Source organism: Lepus europaeus, chromosome 6 (genome assembly GCF_033115175.1).
Source record: "Lepus europaeus isolate LE1 chromosome 6, mLepTim1.pri, whole genome shotgun sequence".
Taxonomy (NCBI): domain Eukaryota; kingdom Metazoa; phylum Chordata; class Mammalia; order Lagomorpha; family Leporidae; genus Lepus; species Lepus europaeus.
In genome coordinates, this window is record NC_084832.1 from 98425736 (window position 1) to 98439549 (window position 13814).

At 54.1% G+C, this 13814-nt stretch overlaps 2 protein-coding genes and 1 non-coding gene across 4 annotated transcripts; 2 read left to right on the top strand and 1 right to left on the bottom strand.

Annotated features, from left to right (window-relative positions):
* Positions 1-50: 50 nt before the first annotated feature.
* Positions 51-6997, bottom strand: EMG1 (EMG1 N1-specific pseudouridine methyltransferase). Of its 2 annotated transcripts, XM_062194686.1 has the most exons (6): positions 6745-6992; positions 2633-2734; positions 2390-2531; positions 1986-2044; positions 792-941; positions 51-467 (listed from the first exon to the last, which is right to left on the bottom strand). In XM_062194686.1, exons 1-6 carry the CDS (start codon positions 6910-6912, stop codon positions 354-356), a joined length of 735 nt encoding a protein of 244 aa, XP_062050670.1. In that variant the 5' UTR covers positions 6913-6992; the 3' UTR covers positions 51-353. The 2 variants fall into 2 exon arrangements, with proteins under 2 accessions (XP_062050670.1, XP_062050671.1); XM_062194687.1 differs by lacking the exon at positions 792-941 and having other exon boundaries at positions 6745-6997.
* A 143-nt stretch (positions 6998-7140) lies between these two features.
* PHB2 (prohibitin 2) lies at positions 7141-11653 on the top strand. The gene is made up of 9 exons (XM_062194685.1): positions 7141-7425; positions 7574-7658; positions 7927-8006; positions 8806-8990; positions 9498-9627; positions 9744-9847; positions 10224-10301; positions 10588-10664; positions 11313-11653. The coding sequence occupies exons 1-9, from the start codon at positions 7299-7301 to the stop codon at positions 11338-11340; spliced, it is 894 nt and encodes a 297-aa protein (XP_062050669.1). The 5' UTR covers positions 7141-7298; the 3' UTR covers positions 11341-11653.
* On the top strand, positions 9889-10146 carry LOC133762675 (small nucleolar RNA U89). The gene has a single exon (XR_009866341.1). It is a non-coding gene; the product is annotated as a small nucleolar RNA U89 (small nucleolar RNA).
* Positions 11654-13814: the final 2161 nt, after the last annotated feature.

Below are 13814 nucleotides of genomic sequence, written 5' to 3' on the forward strand. Positions count from 1 at the left end.
GGTCTGCCTCCACACTCACGTGGCGGGAATAATCAGGTTCTGTCCTTCAGCTCACAGTGAGCGAAAGCCTGCCTTCAAGCCTGGAATGCAGCCACAAGCTCTACCTTCCTGTCCCCCCAAGCCTGAGGGGAGCCAACAGCTTCCACCATTAGACACCGCTAAGTTTAGGACCCCCTGGAAAAAAACAAGTTTGCAAGAACAGTATTTATGGGCTAAACAAAGAGCAAATGTACAGCCATGGCTTCCCCAAACTCCATGACCTTGGTGCAGGAAGGTCAGCTCCCAGCAGTCAGTCCAGGGCAGGGCCAAGAGACGCGGTGTCAGCAGTCTTGGTTCAGAACCACTGTCCTATGTCAGATGACGCCCCAGACTTCTTCGAAGGCCGTGGTGAGTTTTGCACAGGTGAGAGCCGCAGAAAGGGGGTAGTTGCTGAGGGACACCATCTTCTCTGTGTACTCCACGCTGACCTGAGGGGACAAGAGTCTCGTCACCCAGCTCTGGTAAAGGAACAAGTTCAGCCCTACTAAGGGCAGGCAGAATCGCTGAGCTCCTGTGCCAGCAGTGCAGCTTCCTATCAAATGTCCATCAAGAACCAAGTCCTAACTTTGACTACTACAAACACCTCAGAGGACGGCCCTGGGGCAGGATGTGCAGCCACCCCCACCTTTAGCTCTGGCGCTATCCTCTATTTTCCAACATGTTGGAACAAGGGTGGTTGAAGTGCTGATGCTCTTGGGATTCAGTACTAAGCATCGCTCTATGAAGATCTAAGGGCTGAGCCCAGACCTTACCTTGCCATGGGCAAAGGCCCCAACCACAAAAACAATAGGGTCGCTGCTGGGCACCAGCTCCCGCACGTCGCTGACGACTGGGACGGAGAAAGAAGTACCAATCTTCATGCATCCAACTGGGAAGTGATCTGACACCGGATTCTTAATTACCTTTTTTAAAAAAAAATTCAGAAACATTCCCAGAACACTGCTGCAACCAGCAGGCTCTTTTTTTTTTTTTCTCCAAATGTATGCTTACGCATTTTTATTTATCTGAAGGCAGAGTGACAGAGAAAGAGGAATAGATAGATCTTCCATCCACTGGTTCACTTCCCAAGTGCCTGCAACAGCTGGGGCTGGGCCAGTCTGAAGCCAGGAATCAGGAGCTCCATCCAGGCCTCCCATGTGGGTGGCGGGAACTCAGTCCTTGAGTTATCATCTGCTGCCTCCCAGGCACACTAGTGTGAGCTGGGTCACCAGAAACAGAGGCAAATGCAAGAGTTGATCCCAGGCACTCTGATATGGGATGTAGGGGTCCCAAATGTTGGCTATTTTCTTCTTTTTTAAGATTATTTAGTTGAAGGGGCCAGCGCTATGGCATAGCAAGTAAAGCCACCACCTGCAGTGCCAGCATCTCATATGGGCACCAGTTTGAGTCCTGGCTGCTCCACTTCCGATCCAGCTCTCTGCTATGGCCTGGGAAACAGTAGAAGAGGGCCCAAGTCCTTGGGCCCCTGTACCCACATGGGAGACCCTGAAGAAGCTCCTGACTCCTGGCTTCAGATTGGTGCAGCTCTGGCCATTGCGGCCATCTGGAGAGTGAACCAGCAGATGGAAGACCTCTCTCGACCTCTCTTTCTCTAACTCTACCTTTCAAATAAATCAATAAATTTAAAAATTATTTACTTGAAAGAATGACTGAGACAGAGAAAGACCTTCCATCTGCTGGTTCACTCCTCAAACAGCCACAACGGCCAAGGCTGCACAATGCCAGAGCCAGGAACTCCATCTGGGTCTCCCACATGGGTGCAGGGAACCAAGCACTTGGGCCATCCTTGTGCATTCCCAGGCACATTCACAGGGAGCTGGATCAGAAAGAGCAGTTGGGACTCCAACCAGCGTTCCAATACAGGACTCTACCTGCCACCATCGCAGGTAGTGGCTTAACCCACTGCACCACAACACCTGCCCGGTCAGCAGGTTCTAATACCTTACCTTCAAGAGTTTCTGGGGGCCATCAGCTGCTCGAACACTGAGTTTGTGTAAAAGCTGAACTAGGAAAAGAAACCAAAAGTTCAGAGTTGGCTGGAAACAGCACTCTTACCCAGTAATCTTATCACAAACACCCACAGCTCTGTGAACCCTTTACATGCAGACCGCAGTCCTCACATGTTATGCACCAGGGCTGTCGAGTACATGACTAACATTACAGTGATGGAGTCCCACAGCAGGAACCTGCTCCGAGAACAGGAATTTCCACGCACATGTGAAAACAACGGGGAAGTGTCATCCTGCTGTCAGTCACATTCCCCTCTCACTTAAACATTCCACATCTAATTCTCCCTTTCCCTCCTACTCCCGTCTTCACTACTGGGAACTCCATGCTGAAAGCGTCTCACCCATGAGTCCACAGAAGCGGTCAAAGGTTCTGGGGATTCGCGTCTGCGGGTTCACTTCGATCAGCACATTCTTCTGCGTGTGGACATAAACTTGCAGCAGGCCTGCTCGGTTCAGGGGACTGTCCATCAGCATCAGCAAGCTCTGCGGAAGGCAGGACCCAGGCAGGGTAAGGCTGCGGAGAAGCAGCATTCAGCTGCCCTGCCACCACAGACCCAAGGGGCTGCAAGCCGTCCTGGAGTTACCTGGTGGGCTATGTCTGGTCTTACTTCCCCGGGATCTCGTCCATTCTTCAACAACAGGGACTTGTGCTTGTCACAGTTGAGTAGCTCGTATGTCTTCCCTACCTGAAGAATAGGCACACCATAAGCCTCAATGACCTGGCCTAGCGGTTCTCAAAGTCTGGTCCTAGGACCAGTAGCTTCACCATAATCAGGACACTTCCAGGCAAATTCTGAAGCACAGCCACAGCTACTAAATCAGAAACCCAATGAGGCCAGCAAGCCCTTGCGTAGCTGCATTTATCCCAAGTGACTGATTTTTGTTTATTTTCTCATATATTCTTGACAGAGACACAGAGAGCTTCCACCTGCTGGTTCACTCCCCAAATGCCCACAACAGCCAGAGCTGGGCCAGACTGAAGCTATGAGCCCAGAACCATCCAGCTCTCCCATGTGAGTGGCAGGGGAACAAGCACTCAAGCCATCACCTGCTACCTCCCAGAATGCATCAGCAGGAAGCTGGATCTGAAGTGGAACCAGCACTCTGATATGAGATGCCAGCGTCACAAAAAGTGGCTTAACACACCACACCCTAACACTCAGCCCCCAGATAAACTCATCTTAAAAGGGTACAACCTGTAGTTTCACATGATCTATACTGGATTCAGTTTTGTTTTGTTTTGTTTTGCTTTGTTTAAGATTTATTTATTTGAAAGGCAGCACGGGGGCAGGGGGGTACAGAGAGATAGAGTATGTCTTCAATCCACTGGCTCACTCCCCAAATGGCTGCAATGGCCACAGCTGTACTGATCTGAAGCCAGGAGTCAGGAGCTTCTTCCAGGTCTCCCATCCAGGTGCAGAGGCCCAAGTATTTGAGCCATCTTCTACTGCTTTCCCAGGCCATAGCAGAGAACTGGTTTGGAAGTGGAGCAGCAGGGCGCCCATATGGGATGCCAGCAATGCAGGCAGCGGCCTTATCCGCTACACCACAGAACCAGCCCTCAGATTCAGTTTTAAAACCCAGTAAGGCCAGTGCAAGATCCTGGAACCAGGCAAGAGTTAGGTTGCTAAGCAAGGCTGGGAGTGTCTGTTCATCACAGGAGCACTACATACAAAAGACCCTCTAGGAGCTCCTGGGAAAAAATGCAGATGATGAAAAAACACAGATTTCAAAAAAATGTTGCATCAAAACATCCCAATTCTATTTTTCTATGAACTTTCTGAAATACCTTTGTATGTACTGGGCAATATACACGTAGCAGCTATCTTCAGTTTGTACTGAAGTGAAGTATGTACTAAGTGAAGAGCTACAAATCTGAACAGCAAAATGTGTGCAAATTCTTATGATACAGGGAGCAGCTTAATCAGGAATACTTTTCCAAGAAGTAAAATAGAGAGGAATAGCTACTGCCAGTTTAAGATCAGTGTGAGAGGGGCCGGCACTATGGTGTAACAGGTAAAGCCACCGCCTGCAGTGCCAGCATCCCATATGGGTGCAGGCCTGCTCCACTTCCAATCCAGCTCTCTGCTATGGCCTAGGAAAGCAGGAAGATGGCCCAACTCCTTGGGCCCCTGAGCACGGGTGGGAGACCCGGAAGAAGCTCCTGACTCCTGGCTTCGGATCAGCACAGCTCTGGCCATCGCAGCAAACTAGGGAGTGAACCAGTGGATGGAAGACCTCTCTCTCTCTCTCTGCCTCTCCTTCTCTCTGTGTAACTCTGACTTTCAAATAAATAAATAAACCTTTAAAAAAAAAATTGACAAGCTGAAATAAAAACATCACAAATAAGTACAAAGGAAGAACAAAGAACCAAAAACTAAATCCAGGGGGAATTCTTAGAAGAAAAGGAATCTCTTGAATAGACTAGTCCTGTTTCAGCCCATTAGTAGGCCATAACCAGGTTTTTGTTCTTTCAGTGAAACAAAACAGAAGCTAAGAGCACTACACACATAGTAATGATTTACGAAACATTTGGTTTTATTAGTTCAATGTGTATATCTAGCCACAATGTAACTTTTTTATTGTGGGTTGTGGTTATTAAGTTTGAAAACCACTAACTACAATAATCAGAAGATAATACCACGTGTCATGGCTATTGAAGACATAGAAAATAATTTTAAAACCTTACTTCCTGGGGCAGGCCCCGTGGCATGGCAGGTTAAGCTGATGCCTGCAGCACCAGCATCCCATGTGGGCAGCAGTTCAATCCCAGCTGCTCCACTTCTGATCCAGCTCGCAGCTAATGTGCCAGGGAAAGTAGCAGAGGATGGCCCATATGCTTGGGCCCCTGCACTCATGTCAAAGACCCGGAAGAAGCTCCTAGCTCCTGGCTCCAGCCTGGTCCATCCCTGGCTGTTGGGGAGTAAACCAGCAGATAGAAGACCTCTGTGTGTGTGTGTGTGTGTGTGTCTCTCTCTCTCTGAGTGAACCAACAGATAAAAAACCTCTCTCTGTGTTTCCTTCTCTAACTCTGCCTGTCAAATAAATAAATAAATTTTTAAAAGCCTTATTTCCTGTCCTCAGCACAAATCACATAAATATTTAATTCAAATTGTGTTTAACATTATGAAAAAAAATATAAAATCCTTTATACAAGGACCTAATTTATAACAGGGATTTATTCCTGAGAAAGTAACATTTAATCTAACAAATGAATGAACAGCATAGTAGGAATTCAATAATTGTTAAATGAATGAACAGATAAGTAGGAGGAATTAGTGAGGCAAAGAGCTGAGTAATGAGAGCTTTCAGTTAGAGAAGAACATATTCAATAACCAAAGAACTGACAGACCAGTGAGGCTGGAGCACAGGAACAAACCCAGAGAGCAGACCCAGATGAGGCTGGCAGAGGCGAGATCCACCGATACAAGGCAGGCAGAAAATAAAGGCAGTCTAACGAAGATGTTAACCAGTTATGAACTCTTCTAACACTTCTACTGACGACAGTTTGGCCAGAATTCTTCCACTGGGAACTTTAAATTGACCATAACCATTCCAACTTCTTAATAAATAATCAGGAATAAACAGTACCAAATGCCAGACATTATTCTACACACTTTATACACACTAACTCCTTCAATCCTTCCAACAACCCAATAAGGTAGATAACAGTTATTATCTTCATGAACTACGCAAACTAAGTGGTTAAGTGGTCTGCTTAACGTCACACAACTAGGAGGCGGAAGAGATCTAAACCAGGCAGCCCAGGGCAAGTCTACATTCTCAACCAGTCTGCTCCGCTGAGACTGACATGCTTTGTACGTTGGCAAATTCGCTAGATGCAATACCTAACATGACAAATGCCAAAATTAATATGCAGAGGTAATAAGCTGGAAAGAAAGACAATTACTGAAGATGACGATGAGAACCTATAATGAGGTTACAAATATCAAGTACAGAAGAAAATAAAAGCAGGGTTTCTAGACTGCAAGCTTAATAAAGTGCCACCGTGCTTAAGAGAACAGATGCAAAAGCATCTCACCTTAAAGGACTCAGAACAGTTCTACGTTAAGGTATTATCCTCATTTTACAAACGGAGGACGAATTTATCTTCTCAAAATCACACACTTAACATCAGTGACAGAACCAAGATTAAAATTCAGGTAAGACTTCTCAAGCAATGCTATTTCTTCTGGCCTACTCCTTGAACAACTTTAGTTCTAAAAGAGTAAGAAAACCAGAGGGAATGATGGCATTTCATAACAGGAAGCTGACGGTTTTACTACACCGAGGGGAGAGACGGATGAGAAGCAAAGGTGAACACATACAAGTACTAAACGTCACCTGGCTCGTACTACTGAGAGGCGGTGACAGTGGACACCTTAACGCACTGCAACACAGAGCCCTTAGGAATAAGAGGTGGGCGGACGCATGAACGAAACGCTTCTCCCCTTAAAAGATTTTGCAACACAGGAGCCTGGTACAGCAACTAGAGGCAAGGAGACGCGGGCTGGAACAGGATTCGAAAAAGGGAAAAGAAAATGAGTAGTCCACCCGGGATGTCAAACCAAAGACACAGCACCTAGGCCCCCTTCATCCAAAAGCACGCGTTCTCCGTCCACTTCGAGCCAGCCCCTCGGCGTCATCCCAAAGCCCACATAAAACGCCTACTTCCCCACTTCCTCTCCCAAACTACCTTGACTGTCTCCAGACTGGCCCCTTCCAGCACCACAATGAGCCTGCGGCCTCCGCTCTTGCTTCCTGCCCCGAGCCGGGGCCGCTTGGGCGCCGCAGCATCCCAGTCCTCTTCCCGCTCCGCAGTGCGCCGCTCACGAGGCTGGAATTCACCGCTGGGGGCAGCCATCTTGCCACCGGGCCGGAAATTGCGCCGGCGTCCTTAACTGAGGACCCCGCGTTCGTCCAAATGGCAAACTTCCTTCCGCCTGCCATTTTGAAAGTGGGCGCTGGAAAATGGCGACGGTTTGCCGTCTCGCGCTAGCGACGCCTCCCAGGGAGGGCAGCGTTCCAGAAGGGGGCGGGACTTCCGGGTGCGCGCGTCTGTGCGCGAAGTTTGGGTCCTCCTTGGGCGCAGGGGGAGGGTTTAGAGAGGAGCGCACTTCCGGTGCCCTTTCTCCCGGGAGCAGCACGGCCTCGAACCCTCGTGTGTGGGTGTGATCTCTGAACGAGTGGGGTCGAGGCGGGCCGCCACCCCAGCTCTGACCTCCGGTGCCGCCGGCCTCCGGACCAGACATGGCCCAAAACTTGAAGGACTTAGCAGGACGGCTGCCCGCCGGGCCTCGGGGCATGGGCACGGCGCTGAAACTGCTGCTGGGGGCCGGCGCCGTGGCCTACGGCGTCCGCGAGTCGGTGTTCACCGGTGAGCTACCTCCACCGCTAGCCGGACCCCAGACCCCCGGCCGGCGTCGCCAGCTCCCGCGTTCCGCGAGCCCCTCACGCCCCCCGCCCTCAGCCCAGCACGTTCTCCGAGCAGCGCACTGGCCTGACCCTCACTCCTCTCCCCACAGTGGAAGGCGGGCACAGAGCCATCTTCTTTAACCGGATCGGTGGCGTGCAGCAGGACACCATCCTGGCCGAGGGCCTGCACTTCAGGTAACGGTGGGTGGAGCACACGGACCCCGACGCTCCCAGTCGCCAACCCACTGCTAGCTGTGGTCGGACTTGGAATGGGAGTCGGCGCTGCGCTTTCCCCGCCTCAGCCGCGTGCTGCCCGAAGTTGGATCGACACATGACCTGTTGTTCGCCCCTTGTCTGTGGTCACTGCGGGGAGGGGCAGGCCAAAGACCGCGTGGCGAGAGGAAGCAGGGCAGGGCTGGGAAGCCGCAGTCTCCTAACACCTGTCCCTGTCTCTTCCCGCCAGGATCCCCTGGTTCCAGTACCCCATTATCTATGACATTCGGGCCAGGCCTCGGAAAATCTCCTCCCCCACAGGCTCCAAAGGTAGGTCTGGGTGCTTGAGAGTCACGTGGCAGATTGGACCCCCTAAAATTGAATAAGGGAGCCGAACTAGAGACCCTTGGGGAGGTCCCTATGACCTTGGGTTCCACATCTGCAGAAACAGCTCTAACAGAACCACCTTCCTCCCAGGCCAACACGGTCCAGATACAGTGTTTGCATATTTTTATTCTTGGCGCCTCCCTCCACGAACTCAGGAGAGCGCTGCCAGGCCTTTGTCTTACTCCCAAGATCAAAGCTTTATTTGAAAGCCTTTTTTCTCTTGCTTGACTCAGTAGCTCATCCACGAGTACCCTGTGTCCTGGAGAAATTTCTCCCCACTCCTGCACCTGCTCCTCCTCCTAGAAGCCTTTCCTTTGAGATTGCTTGGCCGCCTTCTTCATCCCCACCTACACACACACAGATGTGTACACATTTAGGCGAGTAGCATACCTACGGCCTGTAATGTGCCCTGTAATGACTTTAGCACAGGTCCATTCTTCATTGGATAAACCCTAGGTCCTGGCAGTAAAGGATTTCACTGTCTAGTGAAAGAGCCGGATGACAGGGCCTGCATTAGAGGGTGCATGAATACAATGGCAGAAGAGGAGTCGGCCCTGCCTTTGGCTCCCCAGATGCCCTCGTGTGTGGGCACACGTGCTGTGTCCATGTTCCCTGTTGGCCTGATTGCCCCCCTTCCCCAAGGGGAGCGGCAGGCTGCGTGTCATTGTTCTGGGCCTAGGAAGAGAAAGGGCTCAGGGAAGGACGCTCATCCTTGGCCATCCACTGCTGACCTCACTCTCAGACCTGCAGATGGTGAACATCTCCCTGCGAGTGCTGTCTCGACCCAATGCCCAGGAGCTACCCAGCATGTACCAGCGCCTCGGGCTGGACTACGAGGAGCGAGTGTTGCCATCCATCGTCAACGAGGTGCTCAAGAGCGTGGTGGCCAAATTCAATGCCTCGCAGCTGATCACACAGCGAGCCCAGGTCTGCCCCCTCACCGTCTGCGCGGTGTCATTTCCCTCCTAGACCCGGAGAACTAAGTGTCCTGAAAAGGCAGCTTCTTAGAAAAGGGCCATAGCCCCAGTTCCACTTCCACTAAAAGCTGAACTGATGGCCACACGAGATATGAGAAAACCCAGCACCAGAGCTCGAGGGCACTTGGGGAGAGAACGAAGGGAAAACCTAGGCTTCTCCTGTGCCTCTTTCGGCACAGGGGCTTGTGTCACGGGTCGGCCCAACAGGAAGCTAAGTAGAGGAGACAGTGGAGGACCTGCTAGCCTGGAGTGGCTGTCCCACCTCTGAGACTGTGCCTCCCCCCCACCCCTCTGTCAAATGCGAAGATGTTCTGTTGAGGAACCAAGAGAGGCTGGGTGAGCTGATGGCCACACTTATGTGATCTGTGTTCAGGTGGTCACAGCAACACAACCTTCCTTTCAGTTCTCCAATTCCCACAAACCGGCCCTGCCCTCCCCTCCTCACCCCTGCCCCCAGGTCTCCCTGTTGATCCGGCGGGAGCTGACAGAGCGGGCCAAGGACTTCAGCCTCATCCTGGATGATGTGGCCATCACGGAGCTGAGCTTCAGCCGAGAGTACACAGCTGCTGTGGAAGCCAAACAAGTGGGTGAGTTGCAAGGGGAGGAGGGCGCGGGCACCTGAGAATGTGGAAGAACAGACTCTGGATCAGGCCCCTGACCTTCACATCTGTTGACTGTTCCCTCCGCCTCTCCCCCTCTGTAGCCCAGCAAGAGGCCCAGCGGGCCCAGTTCTTGGTGGAAAAAGCAAAACAGGAACAGCGCCAGAAGATTGTGCAGGCCGAGGGCGAGGCTGAGGCCGCCAAGATGATATCCTTCTGCCAGAGAGCTCAGCTCCTCTCCCCTGTGGGCCGGCTGATGAGACTAAGGCGAATGCGACTCCGGCTCTCTGCCCCTGGGCTCCGGGGGCTGGGGTGGGGGGCTACAGATGGGATCTGAGATCTTAGTGGGGGGCCTGAGGCATGGTTCCCCACTGTAAGGTCAGATCAATAGCACAGTGGCCTTGCCTCATTGCTGCTGCTGTGCCCAGGCGCTGACAGCAGCCTGCAGGGAGGCCCACAGGTGCAGGGCAGAGCAGGAGCCACCTGAGCGCAACCTTGGACCTGACGGCCCAGAGGAATTGGTGAGGACAGGGCGAGGGATTGAAACCTGGTCCTGTGTGAGCCCTTAACCCTGCTGTGCTCACCTTGGAGAAGCATTGAGCAAGAATCCTGGCTACATCAAACTTCGCAAGATCCGGGCCGCTCAGAACATCTCCAAGACGGTGAGTGGGAGAGGCCAGCCTCTGCAAGGGCTGCCCTGGAGGGGAAGGAGCAAGGGCACTGCCAGCTTGCTCGTTCTTGCCCAGGTTTCTGCTCAGGCTAGCTTCCTTGTGTGTCCCCCACAGCCCCCTGCCCCCAGCCTATTGTTCATGCTCCTGATGGTACTAACACACCACAGTGAACGAGCACAGACACCCCACCTTGCGCGTGTCTGTGTCCCGGGGTCCTAACCCGCATGGATCCTGTCCAAGGGTAGGAGTGAACCCTGTCTTGTCTGCCGCCCTGCAGATCGCCACGTCACAGAACCGCATCTATCTCACAGCGGACAACCTCGTGCTGAACCTACAGGATGAGAGCTTCACCCGGTGAGAGACACTGCCACATGGGGAGTCCGTCACCTGGCCTCTGGCCTGTTACAGCTGCTCGTGTGGCCTGGACACTGCTTCTCTGAACCAAAGTCAGAAAGGGAGAGGCCAACTGTTCCTATTGTCTTGCATCCCATAGGATTGATTTTAAAGATCATACAGAATCACATAGAAAGCAGTTTACTGTAAGGATTGGGGGGGGGGGGGGCTGTTGTGGTAGAAGATATTTGGTTCTCCAGAACTGCTGCCCTAGGGCATGGCAGGATGTGAGAATTAGCAGTGGCCAAGAGTCCGTCATGAGCCAGAGATTTCTGCCTTCTGGCCCCTGCTTGTTTTTTTCTTTTGGGAGCAAAGGAGGGTTTGGAGCTGGGTGGGGCCCAAAGCTGTCAATCACACCTGCCTTTCTCTCTTCCTGTTTCCTGCTCCTTTGGCTGGTGGTCTGGTATCCACAGGGGAAGGTAAGTTGTGGTTGCACCCTTGTTTCTTCAGGGTCGTGCAGGCCACCTTTTCCGGGTACCCGCCTCTCCCAACCTCCTCGCAGACAAACGCTCAAATCAGGGGAGGAGGGTAGCTGAAGGGGGAGTGGTCTGTGGCGCTGTGCATCATTCATGCTCCCTGATGATGTCATCCATCTCCTGTTTCCCACAGCGACAGCCTCATCAAGGGTAAGAAGTGAGCCCGGTAACCGAGAACTGCCCCTGGAGAGGAAGTGGATCCGTCATCCCTGCAGGGTCCCAGCACAGCCCACGTCTGCCCCCCATATCATGTGATGATCCCCTCTGCACCCGTCACCCCAACGCTGTCTTGGATTAAGGAAGCGTGAAGACCGACCCTTGGGGAAAATGACTCTTCCTCCCTGTGTTGGCCAGGGATATTGGGACAGTGTGATTTCTCAGTGATTTCCTACAGTGGTGTTCTCTCTCTTCAAGACTAGGAGGAAATAACCACCACCCCAGGAATTCTCAATAAATTTTTATTACTTAAGCTAAGTCAGGGCCTCATGTGTCTGGGTTACGCGGGAGGCGTGCACAAGGTCACATACTTACTCTGGGGTCTTTCCTTGTATCCACCAGCAGAGGGCGCAAAAAAACCTGGCCAGGGTCAGGCCTGTGCTCTCCCCCTCCCAAGGCCAGCATTTTGGGCTCCAAAGCAGGACCCAAGCTGGGGGCTCTCAAATGCAGAGGCCCAGCTGCACTCGTCACCCCGCCCTCTGTTTCTGCCACATCACCCTATTTACCAACGTCTTTTAAGACTGGTGCAGCTGTGGCTTTGCTGAGCCGCACTGAAAATCTGATAACCCCAATGGGCACAGCGTCCTTGGTAACAGGGTTCCAAGTAGCTGTGGGACCTCGAGAGCCCAGTGGACCGGGCTGCTGAGCTTTCAGCTTCACCAGCTCCGAGGAGCCGTTTGCATTAGCAGGACTCCGCCGGTGGCCATGTCACCTCCCACAACTTGGGGGCCCCTCAGCAGAACCCGTGCTGCCTCACACCTTCCCCGGGACAGCCCTCCTGGAGCCTCAAGTACAAGAGAAGCCAGAAGGGAGATGAGGCAGACACTGGGGGCCCCAGAAGAGATCAACAGACAACGACCAAGGGAGCAGAGCTGTCTCACGTTCCTGTTCACACTTTATTTCTCTCAACGTCCCCAAGGCAGGCAGGCAGTGGAGGTGCCTGGGGAACCAACAAGTACGAGTACGGTTCCAAACCTTGCTCTGGCTCCAGAGGCAGCCATTTTGTCTCCTTCCCATTGTTCCCCTTTTCCCAGTGACTCACCCCCCCACCCACCCAGAGGGGTAAAGGTCAGAAGGCCTCCCGGTCTCCAGGGCTCCCCGAAGGTCGCTGCCGAGGAAGCCGACCCGGGGGCCATCTTTACCAGACAGTGTTAGGAGCTTCACAAGTAGACCATCCAACACTGTGCTGGAAGATGGGCCCAGAGCCGGACAGTTGTGGGAACCCGGGTTGTAGGCCAGGGCAGATGTCTTGAGGGTACAGCGACCAACCCCACACTCAAGGCCAGCTGTAGTTCGGAATCCATGAGATGACAAATCTCACCAGGTGGGGGTAAGGAGGGGGGCAGGCCACCAGGCCACTGTGTCCTTTCAGTGGGCAGCCAGCCAACCGGAGCCACCCTCTTCTTCGGCACCCTTGGCTCCAGGCAAGGAGCTTCCGGGTGTGGGGGTGAGGCTTTCTGGGGCCTGGCCAGGCACCCGAGGCCGTTGGATGCCGCTGACATGGGGACAGGGGCCTCCATCATTACCCGGCAGTATTAGAGACTCCCAACCAGCACCCAAACACTGCTGGGTAAGACGAGGGCCCCCACCCACCCTGGCCACCTCCAGGTCGGGCAGCCCCAGGCCCTGCGGCCCGGCTGCAGATCCCCGTCTCCCATCCCCCCACTACCCGCGTCCCTGGGGACACTTCCGGGTGAGCCCCGCTGCCCGCCGCCACCAGCCCCACCTGAGTCGCTGCCCAGCGGGAGGCCCCAGCAGGGCTTCAGGAGCCCCTGGCCCCCTGCTCACCGCCGCCGCCGCCGCCGCCGAGACCCTTCCCCAACACCCACTGCCTGTCCCTGCCCCCAGCACACCGCCGTCCGATTTCGCTCGCTCAGCCCCAGGACCTCACGCCCAGGGGCCTTTACCTGTCACCAGGCCCACCTGACCCTCACAGAGGCAATGTGGAGGAGAGGAGGGGGCGTCAAGGCCCCGGTTCCGCGGCCTCGAGCCCGCCTGGCCTCCGCTCTTCCTCCTTCCTTCTCCGCCCGCTGCCGGGCGCGCAGCTCCTCACCTGGGCCCCGCCCGCCCGCCGCCCAGCGCACAGGTGTGTCCTCCTGCCATAGGCTGCCCCCCCACCGCCTTAACCCCTTCCCTCCCAGCGCCGGCCACGCCGCCTCCCCGCCCCCCGCCAGGCCGCCCCCGTCTCCCGGCCGCCTCTTCTCCCCTTACCTGTCCCCTCAACCCGCAGTCCTCAGAGGAACAAAGGGAGGGGCTGCCCTGGGCCCCCTCCCCACAGCGGCTCTCGCCCCCCAACCCCCGCCGCCGCCCGGGCCTAGCCGGGTCCTCCGAAACAGCGGCCTCGGACCCTGCCCACAGCCAGAGGTCCCCCCCCCCCCCGAGGTCAGCGAGGTCAGCGAGGGGTCAGCTTGGCGGCGCT